Source organism: Penicillium brevicompactum, assembly GCF_028827555.1.
Source record: "Penicillium brevicompactum strain IBT 35665 chromosome Unknown utg000006l_segment0_segment0, whole genome shotgun sequence".
Classification (NCBI taxonomy): Eukaryota; Fungi; Ascomycota; class Eurotiomycetes; order Eurotiales; family Aspergillaceae; genus Penicillium; species Penicillium brevicompactum.
This window is the reverse complement of record NW_026623209.1, coordinates 4,170,765-4,192,514: the sequence shown is the minus strand read 5'-3', so window position 1 is coordinate 4,192,514 and position 21,750 is coordinate 4,170,765. Positions and strand designations below refer to the sequence as shown.

General features: G+C 50.3%; 9 protein-coding genes across 9 annotated transcripts; 4 read left to right on the top strand and 5 right to left on the bottom strand.

Moving 5' to 3' along the window:
- Positions 1 to 325: 325 nt before the first annotated feature.
- N7506_009793 (cytochrome b5-like heme/steroid binding domain-containing protein) lies at positions 326 to 991 on the bottom strand (the record flags this gene model as incomplete). The annotated part of the gene is made up of 4 exons (XM_056959086.1): positions 326 to 556; positions 617 to 854; positions 902 to 929; positions 985 to 991. 4 exons carry the CDS (start codon positions 989 to 991, stop codon positions 326 to 328), a joined length of 504 nt encoding a protein of 167 aa, XP_056808476.1.
- Positions 992 to 1,657: 666 nt separating this feature from the next.
- N7506_009792 (uncharacterized protein) lies at positions 1,658 to 3,212 on the top strand (the record flags this gene model as incomplete). The annotated part of the gene is made up of 2 exons (XM_056959085.1): positions 1,658 to 1,779; positions 1,832 to 3,212. 2 exons carry the CDS (start codon positions 1,658 to 1,660, stop codon positions 3,210 to 3,212), a joined length of 1,503 nt encoding a protein of 500 aa, XP_056808475.1.
- Positions 3,213 to 3,752: 540 nt separating this feature from the next.
- N7506_009791 (translation machinery-associated protein 7) lies at positions 3,753 to 4,093 on the bottom strand (the record flags this gene model as incomplete). Its single annotated transcript, XM_056959084.1, has 3 exons — positions 3,753 to 3,850; positions 3,920 to 4,009; positions 4,072 to 4,093. 3 exons carry the CDS (start codon positions 4,091 to 4,093, stop codon positions 3,753 to 3,755), a joined length of 210 nt encoding a protein of 69 aa, XP_056808474.1.
- A 1,101-nt stretch (positions 4,094 to 5,194) lies between these two features.
- Positions 5,195 to 7,680, top strand: N7506_009790 (putative serine/threonine protein kinase (Prp4); the record flags this gene model as incomplete). The annotated part of the gene is made up of 2 exons (XM_056959083.1): positions 5,195 to 6,176; positions 6,233 to 7,680. 2 exons carry the CDS (start codon positions 5,195 to 5,197, stop codon positions 7,678 to 7,680), a joined length of 2,430 nt encoding a protein of 809 aa, XP_056808473.1.
- A 4,446-nt stretch (positions 7,681 to 12,126) lies between these two features.
- Positions 12,127 to 13,445, top strand: N7506_009789 (serine/threonine-protein kinase; the record flags this gene model as incomplete). Its single annotated transcript, XM_056959082.1, has 2 exons — positions 12,127 to 12,724; positions 12,790 to 13,445. 2 exons carry the CDS (start codon positions 12,127 to 12,129, stop codon positions 13,443 to 13,445), a joined length of 1,254 nt encoding a protein of 417 aa, XP_056808472.1.
- Positions 13,446 to 15,593: 2,148 nt separating this feature from the next.
- Positions 15,594 to 16,685, bottom strand: N7506_009788 (SDR family NAD(P)-dependent oxidoreductase; the record flags this gene model as incomplete). The annotated part of the gene is made up of 4 exons (XM_056959081.1): positions 15,594 to 15,984; positions 16,053 to 16,204; positions 16,275 to 16,462; positions 16,514 to 16,685. The coding sequence occupies 4 exons, from the start codon at positions 16,683 to 16,685 to the stop codon at positions 15,594 to 15,596; spliced, it is 903 nt and encodes a 300-aa protein (XP_056808471.1).
- Positions 16,686 to 17,044: 359 nt separating this feature from the next.
- Positions 17,045 to 18,397, bottom strand: N7506_009787 (Zn(II)2Cys6 transcription factor domain-containing protein; the record flags this gene model as incomplete). Its single annotated transcript, XM_056959080.1, has 2 exons — positions 17,045 to 17,980; positions 18,047 to 18,397. The coding sequence occupies 2 exons, from the start codon at positions 18,395 to 18,397 to the stop codon at positions 17,045 to 17,047; spliced, it is 1,287 nt and encodes a 428-aa protein (XP_056808470.1).
- A 1,039-nt stretch (positions 18,398 to 19,436) lies between these two features.
- Positions 19,437 to 20,393, bottom strand: N7506_009786 (hemolysin III family protein; the record flags this gene model as incomplete). The annotated part of the gene is made up of 1 exon (XM_056959079.1): positions 19,437 to 20,393. One exon carries the CDS (start codon positions 20,391 to 20,393, stop codon positions 19,437 to 19,439), a length of 957 nt encoding a protein of 318 aa, XP_056808469.1.
- Positions 20,394 to 20,689: 296 nt separating this feature from the next.
- On the top strand, positions 20,690 to 21,669 carry N7506_009785 (uncharacterized protein; the record flags this gene model as incomplete). The annotated part of the gene is made up of 2 exons (XM_056959078.1): positions 20,690 to 20,757; positions 20,805 to 21,669. 2 exons carry the CDS (start codon positions 20,690 to 20,692, stop codon positions 21,667 to 21,669), a joined length of 933 nt encoding a protein of 310 aa, XP_056808468.1.
- Between the last annotated feature and the right edge of the window lie 81 nt (positions 21,670 to 21,750).

Genomic DNA, 21,750 nt, shown 5'->3' with positions numbered 1-21,750 from the left:
CCAATGAGCCGTCATTACTTGCAGCAACAACCACGAAATCCGAAGGCCTTCCGCAATATCCGCTGTTCCCACGTCTTGCAGTAGATCATGCCGATCACCGGAACTATAGAATGAACTATATAGTGCCTTCTAGTGCATGAATTTGAGCTCAACGAGGTTGCCGAAAATGTCAGTAATGGCATTGATGCACGACGTCCAAGCGCCGAACGGTGTATAATACGTGAGCGAACCCTTGTTGTTTTTACGGGCTTATGCAAGTCCAAGGTGCTAGACATCAACCGTTAACATACATGAAATATCCCGAAAGCTAGCTTGCTATGTGCGCTCATGCCGAAGGAGCTTCTGGGTCGTTCACAGCGACCAGCTTGCCCACAACCAGGTACTTCTCAGAGAAGCGGTCTTCCCATGACTGCAAGTTCTCCAGCTGTTCGGCATCCAGGTCCTTGAGCTCATCCAAAGGAGCCGAGAGGTCCTTGGTGAGCATATCCTGGTCGAAGCTCTGGTGAGCCAGACCACGCGAGGCGTCCCGACCCGCGAAGTTCTCGTAGGGTCCGCCCTATTCGTATAACGTCAGCGACTGGTCATGGTCAATTCTCACACAAACACAAGCACGTACAGGTCCATAGAAGTTTCTGCCGGGGGAGACATCGAAGACGCGGCCGCGGACGGCTAGGTAGACTGGGCGGTCGTTCTCGCCATTGAACTCAATTAAGGTCTTTGGGGTGTAGGTCGTGAAGACGGTTGGCGGGGGACCACGCGGAAGCTCGACGGGGGCCTTGGGGCGGAAGTGCCAGTACAGCAAGACGATGAATAGTGAGCCGAGGATGAAGTTGATTGGCGAAGCGATGGACATCCTGCTTGTTATTAGCTGCGTTGTCGGTGGCTGAGTCGGAATACGAACACTTCGGCCTGTGGTTGGGAGTTGTCTGCTGTCATATTAGCATCAGAGCTGTCAGAGTTGTCACAGCACGCGATGAAACATACCAGCCATGATTAACTGTGTAGAGGGAGGGTTCCAATGATGTGGGGAGTGGATGTTCGGAATGTCGGGATGACATCGGTGCCACGTGATTGGGTGAGTAGCTTCTCTTCGATTCTATACTTTTGGATTGGGCTTTGGGGCTTCGAGACTTCTACGTACTTCACTGTATATAATTAGGACCCTTGCTAGCTATTTTCGGTCTGACATGTGGAATGATTGGTAACTAGGAGGCCTTAGAAGCCCTGCCGAGTCTTAAAAGTCCAGACTTAAAACGCCCGGCCCTTGAAGTGTTTCAATTTGTCGCCCCCAATTAATTTACCCACTATTGGTAGTTATTAGTGGCCATCAGGTCCAACAATTCTGGTTCCAAGGTTTTCCGAGTCTTCCAGGGTTGATCTCCTTGTTTCTACCGTTCCAGAATTGTACATATACTTTGTGAGGCTGGTCCCTGGCATCTATATCTACTAGACTACATCGTCTGCCTGAGATCCGCGGCCGTCCGGTCTAGGCTACGAGCCACTGCAAAACAAAGCTCCTCATTTATTTGTCACGCCTCTCCCCCTTTCATCCTGTCTTTGCATTTATCTCATACTTTTTAGCGTGCTCGTTTCAGTTTTTTGCTTTTTGATTCATCGCAAAAACGGTTGCGCACGCCGGAGCGTGAGCATAATCAACATGTTCTCCAAGAAACCCTCCAAAGGGCCTCGGCGGCCCAGCAACCCCACATGGGATAATCCACCCACATCGTCGGGCTCTGCACACGAGAATTACCTGAAGAACCTACCAGCGTTGCCCAAGTAAGTATGCCACAGCAATTTTGCATGTGTGATCTCCTAACTTGGGTCTCAGTGATTCCGACACATCTCTGCGGCTGGGGTCGAGGCATGATTTGACCATGAGACACTCGGACGTCTCACCCGTGGGCTCGCCAGACCTAGGAAATGACAGACGAGAAAGTCAAAGTAGCTTCTGTGTATCTCCCATTGGAGATGGGGACCAAGCGCCTCATTACCCGCGAGGGGAATCTCGAGCTTCCATGACTCCGAGTCCTGTCTATAGGGAAAACCATGCTGGCAATCACCCACAGCCTCAAGGCCAATCCTTCCAGGACCACAGACGCTTTATTTCGGGCAAACCGACGCGTTGGGATGATTTCTCAGGCGATCCGACCACCAATGAGTTTGGGCGAATCGACCAAGTGAGCCCCCGCAATGTGCCGCTTCACAAGCCAACCCCCTCGCATACGTCAAATCTGTTCAAGCAACTCAACCCCAAGAAAAAGATATTTGCTGCCCGAAACCGGATCAGCAGTAGTATCAGCATTTCCAAGACTGAAGATCTTCCGAAGGAGGCGTCTACTAGCAGTCGATCCTCGTCACGTGGATTCCCAGTCGAACAACATTCCACCAAACGCAAAGGCAGTGGTATCCCGGACACAAGTCCTCAAATTGGAAATCTTGCTTTTGTCCCCACCACCGTGACCACAATCAGCTCCGGAGGTCCGAAGACCTCACTCCGATCAAGAGCGATTCAAGAAGGCGCGCCTACTCTACCACGGGGAGATACGCCGGATTTCCAATTCGACGAGGAGGTTGCTAGCATGATGCTTCCTTCAGATCCGGCCGAAGAGCCTATGAGCCGATTTAGCGCAACAACATATGCAACCACGGAACCGAACAGCCTCAACCCGAGCCCGCGAGAAAGTTTCCAATTCGATAATCGATCCACGGATGATTTGTCCGCGAGTTCAATCATGGATCGTCGGCGTCCCGTTGCCCCTGTTGGCTTGCCAACCTCGAAGAAGCCAGTCGCCAACAAGCTGGATGTCAACAAACCTGTTCGCAAGCCTACCCCGTCCCAGGTTGCAGAGCAAGTTAAGCAGTTGGCTGTACAGCCACCTCCAGCAGCGGCGGAGGAGCCTAAAGATGCACAGGGTCGCATTGAAGCTATGGAGACCAAGCGAAATGAACTTTCTCAGCGACGGTTCAATTTGGAGACGGTCATTGCGGAGTTGATGAAAGTGTTTCAACCTAATTCCCTTGTTGTGTTTGACTCGGCTGCCAAGGCTGAGGTACAGAGAAGTGTGAAGAGCATGGAGAGTGAGATTGCCGATATCAAGAAGGAAGAACATGATCTCGGAATGAAGATTACGCGAGCGTGGCGACGCTTGGATGAGAGGGAAAATGCAGGTGATGGAAATAATCTTTGGGTCAAGCGTGTCACTAGTTAAGTGACCGGTGGGCGCGGTTTGGTCTTCGACCTTTGCAGAGCTGGTGGTGACTTTGAGATCATCTTTGGCTCACTGTCTATTTTGTTGGAGTATCCTTTGGGTTTTGTCCTCTCGGGGGCAGACGTGCTTTCTTTCTTTTCCGATATTGGGGGCATGGGTTGTGTTTTGAGCGTTTGATTCCCCCTGCTGCGTCACTTGCAAGAAAGGACGATACCCTTGTTATTTGAAACCCTCCATAGCTATGGTGGTTTGTGTAAGATTCTTAATTGGCTCTACTCAATTTACTTTTTTAATCTGGCCGAACTTCCCAAGGCAATCTGAACTTTCAAGATGCAATCAAGCGCGAAGTAGGTATTGGTGGCTCAATCTATACAGATGCCTAAACAGTAGATGGAGAATGATGCTGGCATGACCACATGTCCACAGCCGCCCGTCTTTCACAGTCTCGTTGAAAATGGCTCGTGTACGTCGTGAAGATGAAATTGAGATCGGCGACGCTCATTGTGAAGTGGGCACGTGATCCGCTGTGTGTTGTGTCGTTTATTTCTTGCCGGACTTCTTGATGCCCTGCTGGCCGGTGTTGAGGGGTCCCTTCTTGCCCTTGGCGGCCTCCATCATATCCTTCTTAGCCTTGGCATCTGTTTGAGATCAGTATGGACTCCATGAGAAAATCTCCATGAGAACATATGGCAGAGAGCACGACATACCGGCCTTGAGCTTAGCCTGGTGAGCGAGATCATCCTCATCGAGATCCTTCTTCTCCTTCTTGGCGGCCTTCAAAGGCTTGACCTTGCCACCTGCGGGACAATCGAGTTAGCGTGGGAAAGGATTTTCTGTTTCGAAATGGGACTTGTCGAACCTTCTCTGCCTTGACCACCCATTTTGTCTATGTGAAAACCGTGGAAACGGACTGAAAATGAAAAGAGGAAGCGAGAGTGAGTGGTTAGACTATTTTGACGAGAAAAAAGATGGAGGGGCGTTGCCTGCATGCGCCCGACCGCCCGATGGCAGAATCTACCAGCGCGCTGCTTCCGCCTTATTTGTACCTACTATACTCCGTACTCTGCACAGAGTACGGAGTCCCTGATGCTTATTGGAATTAATACCAATCATTGATACTTTAGATAGCTCAGAATGGAATATCTGGGTCAATTACTCCTCATATCGGACGCATATGTACGCAATGTGTCAGACATATGTACGTATGTACGGCACATACAGTATCCTCTTTAAAACTGGCCAATCAGATCTCCAGCATATCAATGGTGGTGCAGATGTATTTGACCCTGGGCACGGGTACGGAATACGGAGTACATTGTCCCTTGATCTAACCGCCACCAGAGACCACCAGCTACCTCAGTGAATCAACTCTTGCTCATGTGTTCAGACGCTACTCCGAATAATCTATTTACACTCCTCTTTGAGGAGGAACGTTCGGAGGAGATCTCAAATCGAATCCTTCTACACTAAAAGCAATCGCTGATACATAATGTACGGAGTACTCCGAATGATCTATAAATATTGCCGTCCTTGATTTGAAGGGAGTCCTCCAAAGGTTCCACCGAGATGAACGAGGTCAAATACATTTGCACCACCGCCACCCCTCCGGCCTGGTGCACCGCCTACTGCATTTGGACTAGCGTCGAATCTGCCCCGATCTTCGACTTCTTCCGTCACCCGCCATGGAGCTCTCTCTATCTCCCAGCTGGTGTCTCTGCCAGCAATTCGTGATATTAAGATCATCGAACGAGCCCCTACATCTACCTTGCTACGAGCCTGGGAGCTTGATAACTTCTTTGAGCCTTTGGTGTGAAGGCAGGCCAATTTCAGCCGGTTGGACTTTCACGAACCCTAAACAGATTATTTCGTCGCTGGAGCTTTCGCTAACTGCTCATTCACAACCTTCCAGCCTCCTCCAAAGGCCGAACGAAGTGATCAGCAAGTGACGAAACTTTCCCCGTGCGTTATTCAAATCTCGCAAAATGCCGCATCCCAGGTCGCGATCCCCATCGCTCCCATCCGAGGGTGAGATCGTTGATCCAGCCCCAGGAACGAAGGCAACTGCGTCAAAAACTCCCTTTAATGGCACCAACATTGACCGTCCCACCAGACCTAGCCGACCACTGGCACCGAGATCTCCCATATCGTATGACGGCTCTCGTTCACCGCGCCGTGGGGATTCACGGACTAGATACCCATCGAGATCCCGCTCTCGTTCTCCGTATCGGGACAGCAGGGGCCACAAACGCAGATACGGCGATCCCCAAAATGATCACGACCGTCGAACCCCGCGGTACGAGTCGCACCGGTACGAGCCCAGCGCCGATGATCGACGTCACGATGAAGGTCCTTATAGCCGTCGAATGAGATCGTACCATGACTATGATCAGCAAGAATCTTATGGCGAAGGACTACGGTACAGTGATGACTATGACCAGCGAAAGGACAAGCGACAACGTACCCGCAGCCGCAGCCGCAGCCGTTCTCCGTACCGAGATGCGAGAAAATCCAAGAAATATTCAGGTGACGATTTCAATTCGAAGGTGGATCACGCCAGGCCTTCAGCGGGTTCCGGAAGGCACAGACCCTCTGAACAAGTTGTGAGCGAACGAGCAAAGTCCTCTGTGGCTCAAGATTCCAAGCCTGGTGCTGAAACGCGAGAAAACCAGGTGCAAGCTTCCTCCAGTCGTCAAGCTTTTGTTTCTAATGAGTATGCTCTGCTGTTCCGTGGCCAGGGAAAGAAATTTACTGACGTGTATCACAGAGAAGTCGCTCACCCGGAGCCTGTTGAGGACACGGAGCCTGTTGAGCCAGTGAACGAAGACGATGCGCTGGAGGCTCGTCGAAAGCGTCGTGAGGCGATTCGCGCGAAATACCGCAACCAGCCAGCGGCGAGTGTCGGTGAGACTGAAACTGATACACCAACGCCTGGTCCTGAGCCAATCAACGCCAAAGAAACCCCAGGTTTGTCCCAGTCTTATTTTTTTGGGGGCTCATCAAGCTAATCAATCTAAACACAGGTTCATCTGGAGCGTTGGTCTCTGAGCAGTCTGGAGAGCTCTTGCCCGGTTTGAGCGCTGGTCAAGATTCGGACTTGGCTAACCCTGGTGCGACCGCGGACGTTACTAGCAAGGACGAGCTATCCGCTGTTGATTTTGACGCAGGTCTCGACATGAGACAAGAAATCCAGAAGCACGCCAACGTACAGGTCGAAAAGGGCGACATGCCGTCCGGCGCTTACGATGAGCTTGAGACTACTACGCAGGGTGGCCCTCTTCCTGCTGAGACATCGGAAAAGTCTTCGGGGACCAAATCTGGCTACGATATGTTTGCAGATGATGACGACGACATGTTTGCCGAAGAAAGCGATAAACCCAAAGCATCACGCGCGCCGACCACCTCCGGCCCTCGAGGCGAGCAACTTGACAACATGGTGGATGATTGGGACGATGCGCAGGGCTATTACAACGTTCGACTCGGAGAACTGATTGACAAGCGCTATCAGGTTCAACAAACACTGGGTAAAGGAACGTTTGCAGCTGTTGTACGTGCGCTTGACTCCAAAACAGGGAATCTCGTCGCCATTAAGGTGATTCGAAACAATGATTCTATGCGCAAGGAAGGCATGAAGGAGATCAAGACCCTCAACCTCCTACATGAGGCCGAACACGGAGGCAATAAGCACATCGTCAAATTCGAGCGATACTTCGATCACAAGGGCCATCTGTGCTTGGTCTTTGAGAACCTCAGCATGGACTTGCGCGAGCTTTTGAAGAAGTTTGGCAAGAACGTTGGTCTGAACCTGCGGGCGATCCGAGCCTATGCTTATCAGATGTTCCTCGCGCTCAGTTTGCTCCGCCATATGAACCTGATCCATGCCGATCTCAAGCCCGACAACATGCTTGTGAACGAACAGCGCGGCCTGTTGAAGATTTGCGACCTGGGCTCAGCCTTTTCAGCCGATGATATCCCAACTGCGCCTTACCTCGCAAGTCGCTTCTACCGTGCCCCGGAAATCATTCTGGGTATTCCATTCGACTTCGCTGTGGACACCTGGTCCATCGGATGCACGCTCTACGAGCTCTACGCGGGCAACATCCTCTTCATGGGTCGAAACAACAACCAGATGCTGCGCGCAATCCAGGAGGTTCGAGGCAATTATCCAGCGAGACTTCTTCGCCGTGGATCTCTGAGGTCTCATCATTTCTCCGACGATGCCGTGTTTGCCAGCTTTGAGGTCAACCCTCTGACGGGTCAAACCGAACCCAAACCTATTGATTTCAAGAAGCCGCCCCGCGATCTCAAGACCAGACTGATGGGACAAGGTACTCGCGGTATGTCTCAAGCGGAGGTCAAAGAGCTGACCCAGTTCATTGACTTCCTTGACCGGTGTTTGACTCTCAACCCGGAGAAACGAATCACGCCCAATGAGGCTTTGAAGCACCCCTTCCTCACGAGCTCAGTGTAAGGGGGGGTGACCTGCCTGGAGCTGTGATCATGGGATTTTCCCATTCGGCTACAGAACCCTTTTTTTTGAATCTATTCGTACATGAATGCAAATGCGAGGCAAAGGAACTGCTCAAACATCAAGGGACTGGCGTACTAAAGGGGTTGATTGATTTTCTTGTCAATATGCATGTTCTTGCAATAACTTAGCCTCTCTACCATACAATCCCTGAATGCAGTCTATGAAATTCGAAACGATCAAAGCTACTCCGTACCCCGTACACCAATTCAGAGGCCGGACCTGGCCTGTAAGATCACATAGATGTCCCACAAAGAAAACTACGTCATGTGCACAGTCGCCAGGCAACTCCTACCCCAAACAAACAAGTAACCATAAGAATCAACTCCTCAAAACCCAACTAGCAGGGAATAGGAAAGTGAATCCTTCACAAATTCAAACAAAGAAAACCAACCCCCTAACCCCAGTCCCAGTCCCAGTCCCAGTCCCAGTCCTAGTCCCAGTCCCCCAGCCCCTATTCAACCCAACCGAAACCCAAAAGGCGGACCCAACCCTCGAACCATGGAAACACTCGGAGCCGAACATCATAGTTGCGTTCTAGATTTCCTCTAAGCCGAACTGAGTTGAAGCCCAGCCCCGACTCCATGGCTCTCGCCCCATCCTGCCCTCTTTTTGTTTTTGGGTTGTGGGGGAACTAAGCTGGAAAACCCTTAATGGGAGGTTGAACCTTGGGATGGTGAGTGACTCTATTTCGACTAGTGCTGTGTACACAAGTAGAGGTACATGCTTGGCCTTGAAGCTCCGATTGGTAGTGGCAGTGGCAGTGCCCAGGCAGCGAGTGACATGGTTATGGTGTACGGAGTATGGTTGATGGATTTGCGCTCACGTACACCCCGTACACCCGTAGGTACGGAGTACGTAAACCCTGTGTTTGCTCGGTTAGCAGATCCGTCGCCTTGGAATTGGACACATCTCTTTGATTATCGCTTGGGGTTTTCCCTTGTTCATTGGACGGATGCATTAATTATGAGCAAATAGGAGTGTGATGTGACGGGCATTTAATTTTCGTTGTACTCCGTACTCCGTATACTTGTACGGAGTAGTTGCTTTTTGCTTTTTGCTTTTGATGTGGCTAGTCACTCGGAACTAGAGGAGTTTCGAGCTGATAGTTCTGCTGGTACCCGTTCTTGCTCCAATCTCCGTTCTCCGTTCTACGTTCTACGTTCTACGTCGAGAATTGATTTCAAAGCCAGAAGGGGGGTTATGAGGAAGAAAAAGCAAATAAGTCAATGGAGGGAAAAGGGTTCCGCCTTGGCTAATTGTAGATACAGTACGGAGTATGGTGTTCCTTATTTTTCTACAGAGAATTAGTGCATAGTATGCATCATGCAAGTGTATAGCTGTCTTCATTCACGAGGATATCGCGTTACACGGCAAATGTAAACCATAATAGTGTATGAGATGTAGCACGTACCAACATAATAATGATCACATAGTACATGGGGCGAGTGGAGTGTTCCAGAATTCCAGAAAGCGACGGTGATCAAACGGAAAGCCCCTTGCCACCCGGGACGCGAAACCCACCGTAGGACAAGACTGCCGTGTACGGCGTACACCTGAAATGCCAAAGCTAGAAAAACAAAAAGTTAGTCATGGCCAACAAAAAGAGGGCAAATTGAACATTGAACGAGTGAACCGACACCCCCAGTGTATTTGGGTGAGGGTACAGTATGGATCAGATTTGAAGTCATGATGTCGAGATGTGATTAGAGTGTGGGTCCCCCGCCACCTGCAGGGCACCGAAACATCCGCCTTAGGCGACGTTTTGGTTATAACAGTCAGGCGTTAAGAGGCAACAATACACAGCCTCTTAGATCTCTAGAGAGGATGAGAGGCGACTTTCTGTCTTCTTATTGGAGGATGATCGGTGGCGGTAATACGTGTACTTTGGGTTAGACACCTAGCGACTCCTTAGGTTTCCAATAAGTTGGGCAATTTACAATTTCCACTTGCGAGTCTGGAGTATCCATCTTGGGTATGAAGTATGGAGTATGGAGTATGACAGATCTGGGATCACCTCTAGCGGTGTAGACCCGAAACCAGAAAAACACACGTCTGAACACAGCTCTCTCCCGAAAGGCAAAAAATCCAAGGGAAAAAGGGTAAAATGCATAATTCCAAATGTATTTCCAATTTCGCTCTAACGGCTTGGATTCGAATGTAATAGTCTTGTGCTTGTGTACAAGAAGTACAAGTAATCTGTTCGACAAGCCCAGCTGCATTGCCAATCCTGGGGTACAGTATACATCATTCGGCAAGGCACGGCACACCAGACAGGAGGTTCGTGCGATAACGGGGGACCGGCAAACATATCACATTGGCACACCGTCAGCGAATCCCTTCTCCAGGGCTACAGCGCCTAAGGAGTACGGAGTACTTGGTATACTCCTGTACATGTTCCGTGCTGGTACATGCTACTAGTTGATATTGTACATAAGAGTCTTTCGGGCCCTGTTACCGATAACCGATGTGATGAATCGGAAGGCTTTTCCCATCAGGTGATTGGACTGGCTGCGGGTTGCAGGGCCGATCTGGAGGCTTTTTGAAAAAAGTTGGACACTCACCGCACCTCGTACCAGAGTGTGCCGACATATGTGGCCAACTTGTCTAGCTCTTACGGAGTAGGGAGTAGTCCAAAGTAGTTCGACGGGGCCAAACAGTGTGTAGCTCCATCACACATAGCATCTCAGACTTGGATCGGGTACACGGCCCTTGCCTCTGTACTTCGTATGACGCATGTGGTGAGTGTGAGATTGTCGACCTGGCGAGGCAAATTTAGGGTTACAGGGGTGTTCTTCTTGTACTCCGTACGGAGTACACAATGTGTAAGCTGACGGGCTCCCAGCCACCAACAATAGGGAATAATAATAGTACACGAGGTAGTCTATGATAATACTGGTGGCTATACGGAGTAGAGGATAGAGTATGAACAAGGCAGGACCAAAAGAAAAAAAAAAAAAAAAAAAAACAAAAACAAAAGGGTCAATATGGGAGACAATGTGAGTACGGAGCCAGGATCAGCAGTACACCACTGAAAGGGTAGAAAAGCATCCCAGATAGTCCAGCTACATTAGCGCCAGGAGAGAAAGAGCGAGATGAAGTTACTCCGTCTGGCCTGTGCAGCAGGGAAGCGCCCGCCCCCTCCCACTAAAGACTATCCGGGACTAGCAAAGTTCTCCCACAACGAACAGTTCGAGCAAATGGTTGGCCATAGCGGCCCTCCATCATCGCCTCACTTGTTGAACCCGGGTTAGTCTGTCCTTCTAGACCAGAGTCAGCCTGAGTGGAACCGGATAGAGTTGTGAAAGAACGGTGTAGAAGATGAACCAGGATAATATGGAGTACTCCGTAATCATGAAGTACTTACCAACTCAGAGGTCCAGAATCAGAGTCCAGACATGAAGTCCACCAGAGCACGCAAACGACCATGCGGGGCTGCGTTGGCAAATGTGTGTCAGGAGGTTTCATGGGACTTTCAAGGTTTCAAGGTAGGCAGACCGTTGAGATACGTGGACAGAGCTTGCCACACAGTCCACGGGCAAGTGGGCAGTGGGCAAGTGGGCAGAGAGAATAGGGGATTCTGCAGCATCTAGTCGATCGTTATGAAGATGACGGCCAATCACGTTCGGTGGCGGCTGCAGGCAAGGAAATAGATTTAGGGGGTGGTGGGGATTATGATTGGAGGAATCGATGTGCACACCGCTTCGTATGCTGCACATGGCTAATTTGGTTTTTTTCTTTTTTTTCTTTTTGTTTTTCCTCGGATTATATTTATTTAATCATTTAATCATTTAATCATTTTAATAAATTAAATAATCTCTGTATGACTCTCATCTCCCGCTTCGGGATTATTCACCATTATTGGGTACTATTTTGGTCATCCCCATCTCATTCCGGTTAGCCAGTCTCCACTTCTCTTCCATTCCCGTCCACGATGCCTCACGGTGATTGGCAATGCAGTGACTTCGCCTTGAACCCAGTTTAGCCCAGTTCGACACGCATCATCGATTAAAGTGGAGCCCGTCTGGGATTTGTTTTTCCTATCCCCTTTCGTCTAGCGTCCTTTTTTGGTTTATTCTCCACGAGGCTGCCATCTGCCTTCGATATTAAATCCTCGACCATCTCTACTTGGCTCTACTTTCTTGTTTATATACTTCGTTTCATTTTCTTTTGGGTTCTTTTGCTTTTGTGCAACACTCTCCTTTTTCCCGATATCAAACACAACCAGCCCTTGGACTCTCTTGAAAACCCACCTTGGATTGGAATGGATACCTGGTGAATCTTCCGCGGATTTAGGACTTTATAATCTCCCTGGACTCTCTCTCTCTCTCCCGTTTGCGCTCTTTCTCTCAGGGTCCGCCGGATCCCCTTCTATATACAAAGGACACAATGTATCCCACCATGCTACCAACGCCGCCACCCTCTCCGATCCCCCGCTGCTGCGCTCCCGAGGACCGTCTCGGACTCGTCTTGGCCAACCGGCTGGAACTCACCCGAGTCTTGGGCGTCGGAGCCTATGGGGTCGTGTACACCGCCGTGGACATTCACACCAACCAGGTTTACGCCGTCAAGGCCCTCAGCAAGAATAACCTGGATCCCCGTCAGCTCAAGTTCCAGCAGCGTGAGATCCGTCTCCACCACTTGGCCAGCCAGCACCCCAACGTGGTCTCGTTAGTCCGAATTATGGAATCCATGGACTGCACCTTTGTTGTCATGGAATATTGCCCGGAAGGAGACCTGTTCTCTAATATCACCGACAAGGGTAACTTTGTTGGCAATGACCTTCTGGCCAAGAGCGTCTTCCTTCAGCTCTTGGACGCTGTACAATACTGCCACTCTCTGGGAATTTACCACCGCGACCTGAAGCCGGAGAATGTTCTGGTCACCGACCAGGGTATGACCGTCAAGTTGGCCGACTTTGGCCTTGCAACCACAGATTACTTTACTTCCGATTTTGGATGCGGTTCGACTTTCTACATGTCACCTGGTGAGTGCCAACCGCTGGACTATCCGCGCAAAGACACACGGGCTAATCTTTCTTCTTCCCTTCAGAATGTCAACAATCCAACGCTCGCCCCATGTCCTGCTACATGTCCGCCGCCAACGACGTCTGGAGTCTGGGCGTGATCTTAGTGAACCTCACCTGTGGTCGCAACCCATGGAAGCGAGCATCAGTCGAGGACTCCACATTCCAGGCCTACATCAAGGACCCCTTCTTCCTGAAGACTATTCTCCCTCTCTCCTCCGAGATGGTTTGTATCCTGAGCCGCGTCTTCGAACGCGACCCAAGTAAGCGCATCTCCATCCCAGAGTTGCGCCAGGCCATTCTGGAGTGTCCCCGCTTCACGGAAAATCCCATCGTCCAGCCCCAAACCCAAACCCAAACCCCCTGGGTGCCGGATCACATCGACTACATTCCCCAGCCTCAACTTCACACCTTCCTAGGCCCCATGGAACCCCTACATGCCCAGACCTCTGGTTCCTCCTCGGACTCCTCCCATTACTCAGCCTTCTCCCAGGCTCCCTCAAATGGCACTGCCCTCACCGAGGACTATGCAGATCTCAATACCCTCTCGCCTGTAGTCTCGGAACAATTCCAGGATTGCAAGCAGATGCTCCCTTCCGCCTGTGCAGAGTCCTTCTACCCAGCGGATCCCTATTACTACGGGATGATGCCTTTCCCACAGCCTCTCCAGGTCCCTATCTAAGGTTGCCTCTTTTGGACTCCTTGATGGGATCTGATCTCTCTTAACGCCCGCATGACTTGATGCCTACTTCGACCTAAACACCTTTCTCCGCCGCCATTTTTGATCAAGAATTCCGTTCCAAACGGAATTTCCCCCGCCCTGCATTTTTCGGGTTTTCTCCTTTTCTTCTTCTTTTACCGCTTTCCGTTCCCCCATACGGATTCCTAAAAGCTGCTGAACAAAAGTCGATCGCGTTGATCATGATCCATTGGACCTGGCCACCAGCTTCACTTTTTTTTCCACCTTTGGATCTCTATATATATACCTCTTTCTTGTCCCTTTGAGCGACATCTTCCTGGCATGGCAACAGTGTTCCTATGCAAACAAGCCATGACATCCTTCATGGCTGGAGATGCTTTTTTTTCTCTTTTCTATTGTTATAATATTTTCGACTTTTTCCGCACATACCGGGAGGATACCTTTTTTGTTTGACGTTTCCCATCTTTCTGGCGTGATATACAACTGGGAATCATGAATTTGAAGAGACACGCCCCAGGGAGGGCTGACGAAGCACAGTGGTTTTCTGTTTTTTGAACATGTATTCGATTCGAGGCGTTGACCCAACGGTGTTTGGGACTTTGGATTTTTGGGATAATCTTTCTTTGTTTATCTTTTTGGGACGATTTTGGGATAGGAATTCTGTGGTTTTTCGGGGGGTTTTCTGTGCATAGACTTTTTTTCGCATTGGGGGAAACCTCGTTCTTCACTTACGATATGATACCTTGGGCTAAGGCCACAATTGAACATCTACACATACCACGCACTATATACCAACTTCATACAGACATGCTATCTAAACATACCAATCGTAATAGTACCTAGGTAAGAGTATGCATGGTGCAATTTACCTTCTTCGTAATCTTGGGTCTAGGTCACTGTCAATCAATGCCGTACAGTATATATTTTGGTTGGAACTTACCAAAGCTTTAACGAAATAGTCCAGGTATTGCGATGAAAAATTGTCGAGATTCATTGGCTGCATATTCGGGATATATTCAATGAGAATGGCGTTTGGTGACAGCTTGTCACCAACAAACATTTGCAGACTAGGCGAGAGAGTCGGTTGTATATTGGTGATTGTTCCGTAGAAGTCTGGAATGACTCCTCGGTCGCATAAACCTTTAGCTTTCAGTCGTCGATACGCAGTGGATTCGCAAATGAAAAGGTTTACTTCTTGGTTGGGAGAATCGTGTTCAGAGGAAGCTCGATCATGATACTCAACGTGTTTAGGAGGGAGCTGAGCTAAGTTAGACGTTAGACTTGCACTTACCACCTTCATCACGCATCTTGTCCCATGGACAAGCACCTTGAAAACCACTGAGTACTTCGACTCTTGCAACTTCTCAAGGAATGTCACGTCGGCAAAGCTCAACTCACGAGCCTCTTGAATCATGAGTGTTTGAATATCATCAATCGATTCGAGTAGAAGTGTAGAAGATAGGAGTGCTGGAGTTATCCCGCAGGTTAGTTGTGACACTTATGAGAACCACGTTGACATTACACGCGACACCCCTACTTTTAGGGCTCCACGTCTTGCCTTATTCACATTGTGTCGTGGATTATTCTCCTATTATGCGACCGTGGATTTTTTTTTATTCCTTTGTCACATTATTATCAGCCTATTCAAGAAGGGGCCTACTACTCCGTGCCTTTTCTTGGTCAGTTTTGCCCGTCACCTTCAGCCAACTCCTCACAAATGCGTTCTCTTTTTGTCTCTAAGAGCCTCAAATACTTACTTAAATTGTCCTTCTTTCTCTTGTTGATGTCTACCAATCTCGTTTCCGAGAGAAAAAATAGAGAGGTTCTCATATGGAAACCTCGCAATTTGGGCTTAAAATAGAACAGTCATAGTTTCTTCGGTCTTGGGGAAGTCCTTTGGATCTTGAGCATATGCCTTGTACAGAGTGAGTGAAAGATAGTCAAGGTATCGACTGGACTGTCCTGACGAGTACATTGAGGCCATCATATCAATACCTCAAGTGCTTCAAAATGTTGGCAGATGTAAATCATAAGATAACTGCCATTGGTCTTGCGTAAATCAACACTCAATGCCCAAGGCCCTCGAGCTGAAAATAAGTACAATTCCCAGCCTGATTCCAAGGTTCCTCCTTACATATTACGTCCACCGGTAACACGAATCGTCTCCCCATTGACATACGAGAACCACGGACTTGCAACTCCCAGTATCGCCCTCGCAGCCTCAACCGGGCTCGCGGGTCTACGCAAGGGAATATCCGGATAGGCATTCGCCTCGACCTTCTTCGCCTCAGCAGAGCCCTTTTTGTCTGCCAGCTGCTTGCCAGGAATTCCCAGAGCAACCTTCGTACCATCAGGTGTGGTGATGAAGGCACCTTCTTCCTTCGCGGCCGTTAGCCGGGTAGTTACGTAGCCAAAGGCAATAGTGTTAGAGCGGACGCCGAACGATGGGCCCCATTCTTTGGCGATTGTGCGGGTAAGACCGACGACACCTGCTTTTGCGACGGCGTAGTTGGCTTGGCCTCTGTAGGGAGTTAGTTTTGAATTGCAGTTTGTAATTTGGGAGGGCTGGGTGGGTTGCATTTGACATACGCGTTACCGTGGATACCGCTCGTGCTACTGATGTTGATAACGACCCGTGGCTCTTGATCTTTGACGCGGAAATAGGGCGCTGCTGCGCGCACAAGCCGGAATGGGGCTGTGTTATGCACTGCTAGCATTGTGTCCCATTGTTTATCGGTCATCTGGAGTGGTGGTTAGTACGGAGGAAGAGGGTGGTGGAGGTGGATGTGGACGAAGCCGGCGTCGTCTCACCTTGTGAATGACGCCATCCCATGTAAAGCCGGCGTTGTTGACGATGATGTGAATCTTGCCATTGCCGAAATCGGCGGCTTTCTTGACTAGGTCGTTGACATAGTCGCCGTCGAGGATATCGCCGACCACGGCCAGGGCACGGCCGGATTTCGCCGAGTTGATGGCGTCGGCGACGGCGTTGGCCTTTTCTGTTGATTGTTAGATATTAAGAAAAGAGCCAAATTGAGATTGTTTCTTACTGGAGTCGATATCTGCAACCACGACCTTGCCGCCTTCGTTTGCGAATAGCCGTGCTGCTTCGGCGCCGATGCCCTGGCCGGCGCCCGTAATGATGGCGACCTGGCCTGCTAAGAGACCAGCAGGGTAGTTGAGGTGCTCATTCACCTGGCTGAGACGATCAGAGGGTGCCATTGTGTTTTGATGTTATGTCAACTGGATTGAGAGGGGGGAGACAGAGCTCTTATACATACGTCTCGATGTTACTGCCGAGGCTTATTGCGGACCGAGAGATGTGGGGTATGCAACTGCACTCTGCACCAACTCAACTCCACTCCACAACTTCACAACTACATGAATCAGTCTCCAAGATGTATCATCGACTTGAAAGTGTCAATGTCAATTTCCTTCGTGTTTCTGCTTATATAGCCGTTCCCGCGTTTACTGTCCAGCCTTCCTGTCACATTCTTTCTACGACCCTCGCCTAACGTACAGTGATAGCGATAGAAGACAGTTAACCCCCTCACTTCCCAGAAATGGGTATCATTCAATTATCAAATGGAATCCTCATGCAGCCCTCGTCCAACTCCACAGATGCATTCTCCCCATGAAGTCGATTGCAGAAATGCCGCCACGGTAGCTTCATAGCCAGCGATAATGGATAGAAGACCTTCCCTCCTGGGTAGACCATTAGAGAGCTCCATTTCCAACCCTGACGGCAAGCCGATATGGTCTGATGGAATCCAATGCTGGCTGGCATGATCCTCCGGGGCCTTAGAGTCCGGCCCTTCATGATCCCCCAATTTCGGGAGCTGAGCATCAGCCACACTAGCAGTGCTCTTGAGAGCGAGCAAAACCTCTCTGCACTGCAGAAGCAACCCCCGAATGAGGAAATTGCGAATTTGTCTGTTTTCCTCGTGGCAGATCTCATAGTATCCGTAGCGAATATCGACCCCATGCTCCGGCCGCAGTGCGCGCGAAGTCTCTCGCGAAACCCAGTACTCGAATAGCTGAAGAGTAAGGTTCAACACCGAAATTGTCAGAAGTAAGTTCGGGGTGTCCTTCGCGCACTTGTTACATTGTAAGAACATCTGGCAAGCGAGGAACGTGCATTTGATCGACTGCAGACTGTGATCGAGCCGTAGAGGCAGGGAGTCAGCTAGAAAATGGTTCAGACGGTTCATGTGGAATAGCTGCATGTTTATACACTCGCATGGCGAGAGTGGGTAGGGCGATGCCACAGATCCTGCTAGCGAAGGACTGGCTAAGCCCTCTGGCAGTGTTTCCCCGGATAGAAATGTCGGCGTCACTGGTGTATGTGGATACCCTAGGCCCGAGGGTAAGGCAGGGCATGAGTCCACAAGGTCGGTGAATGGTGAGCTTTCCACTGTGGTAAGTTGTCCTGGGCAGACAGACGATTCCAGAGTGGCAGTGTTGACGAAGCTACGGGGACTTTCCCAAAAGCCGGCTTGGTTTGAAATGAGGCAAACCTGGTTATGTTGTCAGTTTGGCACGAGAATGGGCCGATGGAGCATGGAGTATGGCATAGCACCTACATCTTCATCCAATGCCGGGTCGGATATATGGCCTCCATAGTTGGTCCCGAGGGACTCCATGTCTGCGACAGGAGCAACCAGTCGGCTACTGCGGAAACCACGCATTGCTGGCTTGTCTTCTTGTAACTGACCTAATTTGCGCAGAGTTGCTCGATTCTTGCTTCCCTTTGGCTTTCCGGATCGATTGGCGTAGCCGTATTGACACTGTAAACCGTGGCGCAGGCAACGAGTACAGACACTTTTGCCGGAAAGGTTGCATTTCACCTTGGATTGCCTGCAATTTTCACACGCAGTTCGGAGCTTGGGGGTATCTCCGCCGGCGTACGGACTGCCATTGGACTCTGCGAGCATTGGTGCCTAGGCTTGGACGAAGCTGGGAAACACGGAAGAAGCTAGTAATTTCCAAAGTTTCCCGAAGATATCACCAAATACTATCGACTTCCCCCCGGGGATATCTTGATATAACAACCTTGGAATGGCGAAGCACACGAAAAAGAAAAGGGAAATTAGCAATAGGGAATCTAGAGTCGACACAACTGATGCTCCAATAAGGCCAACGCTCGCCCCTTGAAAATCCAATGTATATTTATATATAAATTCTAACTCAAGCTTCGACGGTGAAATGTCACTCTGGCATTTGGTATGAGAAAAGGCTGTACCGAAGCCGCAGAGGTCAGCCGCTGTGAAACCCAGATGATTTCATCTGATCAACCATGCCTCGAGAGGCCGGTCACCGCCAGTCTAAGGTTGGAGACCAGCATTTCTCTTGAAATCCGCTCATGGGTCTGACCCAGCCCAATCAGGCAACAGAGATTCACAGCGTTCCCTATTTTCGAACGTCGCTCGTGATATGAGAACAGGGTCCTCCAAGGGAAACTGCTAGGGGTCCTTTTGTTGGAAAGCCGTCACACCCTGATGCAACATCGTAAACGCCCCAATTTCGGGGTTAGCTTTATGGCTTGAAGGACCTGTTGAACCTAAAGACCTGGGCGGTTACTTATCCCGCTGGGGCCTTGTCCTTTTTGTGTTTTGTTTTTTTGCCAATGAGACACAAGAACCATCCCCTTGAATGGACAGCCTTGGAAAACCATGTGAAATGGAGGCGACGAGAAGAGAGCAAAAAAGAACGACAGTCTATCGGCTGACCGGATCCGGTACCAGTAACCAGATTGCCTTCACACCGCTTCCTTTAAGGCCCTTGGGTATTGTTGCACATACTGAAGTCATCGTCAGCAGGGGGGATCTTTGATCCCTGAAGAGGTTATTGAACATTAGTCGCGCCACGTACGCTACAAAATCATTTCCATCCCATGCTACCTCTGAACACATTTCCATGAGAATGCTGTCCAACCTCAACTTGTGCTGCGCCAGACCTCCCCCCCTCCTCAACTCAGCCGCGTGGAATCTGACACGTCTCGGCAGCCCCACTGTGCCGATAATCGAATGCCTTCAGCAGCCCTGTGAGATGGGCCACCGCTGCGCAAACAACCAGCACGTGGAAGATCTGATGCGAACTCCCCACGATATCGAATCTCCCGGGCATGAGACGCTCGGGTACTCGAGCCGCATAGATCCCTGCACCGAGGATATACAAGAAGCCTTGAAGAAGAAGCCAACCGAGTCCAATCTGCTGTCTCATGCGAGCAAAGCCAAAAAGGAAGACGCCATGGACCACGGGAAAGACGGCAGACAAGCCCATCCCGACAAACATGGCGGCGCGAAATGGACGCCAGGTGGGCGTGCGGAATCGGGGAAGGACGGAAACGATCACACAGCCCAATCCAATGGTACAGATCATGGTCCAATACCTGTGTTGGAGCTCGGGGACACAGTAGAACCCGTAGAACACGCTGGGTACAAAGCTCCCAACAATAAGTCCCACGATCCCAATGTAGTCAAGCGCGTTACCAATGCGGGCAACCACTGGAGAATGATTCGAGATAGTGTGGTAGGTGGCAGACATACCAAGGCAGAAGCTAGCCCCGGCGAAGAAGCAACAAAAGGCGAGGATATCGGAATCGGCTGCATTCCGGTACCGCGGAGCAAGTAAATGGTACAGTCCGTATGCTGCTGGAGCAGCAATTGTCGCTGGTAAAAGGTGGGTGTAGATGTTGACCGTCTCATTGTGAAGGTAACCCAGGGACTGGAATGAACTCAAAAACGAGGACGAGGCGGGCCGATATCCAGTATGTATGTGATGGTTGTCTCGTTGCCAGTGAGGTAGATCATCCCAATGAAGAAGTCGCTTTAGGATCTTGGGAGGGCTCTCCCCGACAGAAGGGATTCCTGCAGGCTGACTATCCCCTGAGGCCAGCCGTTCTTCAATAGGGCGGCGCTGGCGAGGCATCACATGTGATATGCAAGTATGAGGCTGTGAGCGATGAGGTCTTCAAGTCACCCGCAATCAAAGCATGTAACACAAGTCAGCAATATTAGGGCTGTTTCAACAGAGAAGAAAATTTGAAAAAGAACGAAACGAGAAAAAAGAGAAGTTGAGAATAGAGAAATTGAGCGTTGGGCAGTTGGGGGCACTCGCCGTGTTGGGACTGCCTCGGCCGGTGATGGAGCAAACAGTGCAAACATCCCCCATGGATCAGCATCAACTCCACGAGTGCGTTCATACGTCAGTACAAGCCCGAAACCATGAGTCGCTTACGCCCGGTAGCTGATTCCCTGCAGCTCTATGGGTTCGTTTCAAAGGGCGATAAGAAGTACGTCCTCTCCACCGCACTTTCACCATCGGTACTAAGAGTTGTAGGTTACTAGACCACAAGGTCCAGGCCGAGTACTTCGACAATATAGCCGGCAGGTACATGCGATTCTGCGATGACCATTCCAAAGACCTTGACGCCGCCCATGCGTCCCTTCCAACAAGCTCCTCTAATGATGCAACCTCCAATCCGCCCGCTACCCAGTCAACCTTGAAATCGAACCCCGCACAGAGGCAGAGGGGCACCCCGCCACCAGCAGCGGAGCTATCCACACTCCTTCTATCACTTCGAAAACTGCGCGAAGCCGTTCTGGCAACGGCCGCGACCGTTCCGACGGGATTCTCACAACGTGTCCATGTGTTCTCCATCCGACTTTCCATCCTAGCACACCACCCGCCTTCTTACTTTCCTTCCTTGCGATACGTTCTGAACAAACTGCATTCACCATCACACCCACTGGCCGAAGCAAAAGAGCTTATAACATACTTGATTCTCGATTATGCATGTCGACAAGAAGATCTGGCTGCGGCGTTTGAACTGCGCGCCCGAGCGCGCAAAGAGCACGCTTATCAGTCGCATACGGTGGACAAGGTTCTCACTGCGTTGATACACAACAATTGGGTGATATTTTGGCAGATCCATAACAGTGTCGACTCTCATGTTCGCGCGGTGATGAATTGGGCTGTGGATCGGATGCGCAGACACGCGCTCAAGGCCGTTGGTAGTGCCTATCTCAACGCGCATATCAATTGGATTTTACACGGCTGCACGGGAGACGACCAGGGCTGGACATGGGAGGAGCTGGTGGAGAAAGAGAAGCTTCTCTGGGAGAGGGAAGGCGATAAGATTATCATCAAACGGCCGAGACAGAGGCCTGCACCAAAAGAAGAGCGAAACCCGCCGGCTGCATGAGCACACATAGGTCGAAGCGTTTTTGCACAAAAGCATTAAGGGGTGTTCATTGATTTGCATGGTGTTGGGTGGAATAGGTCT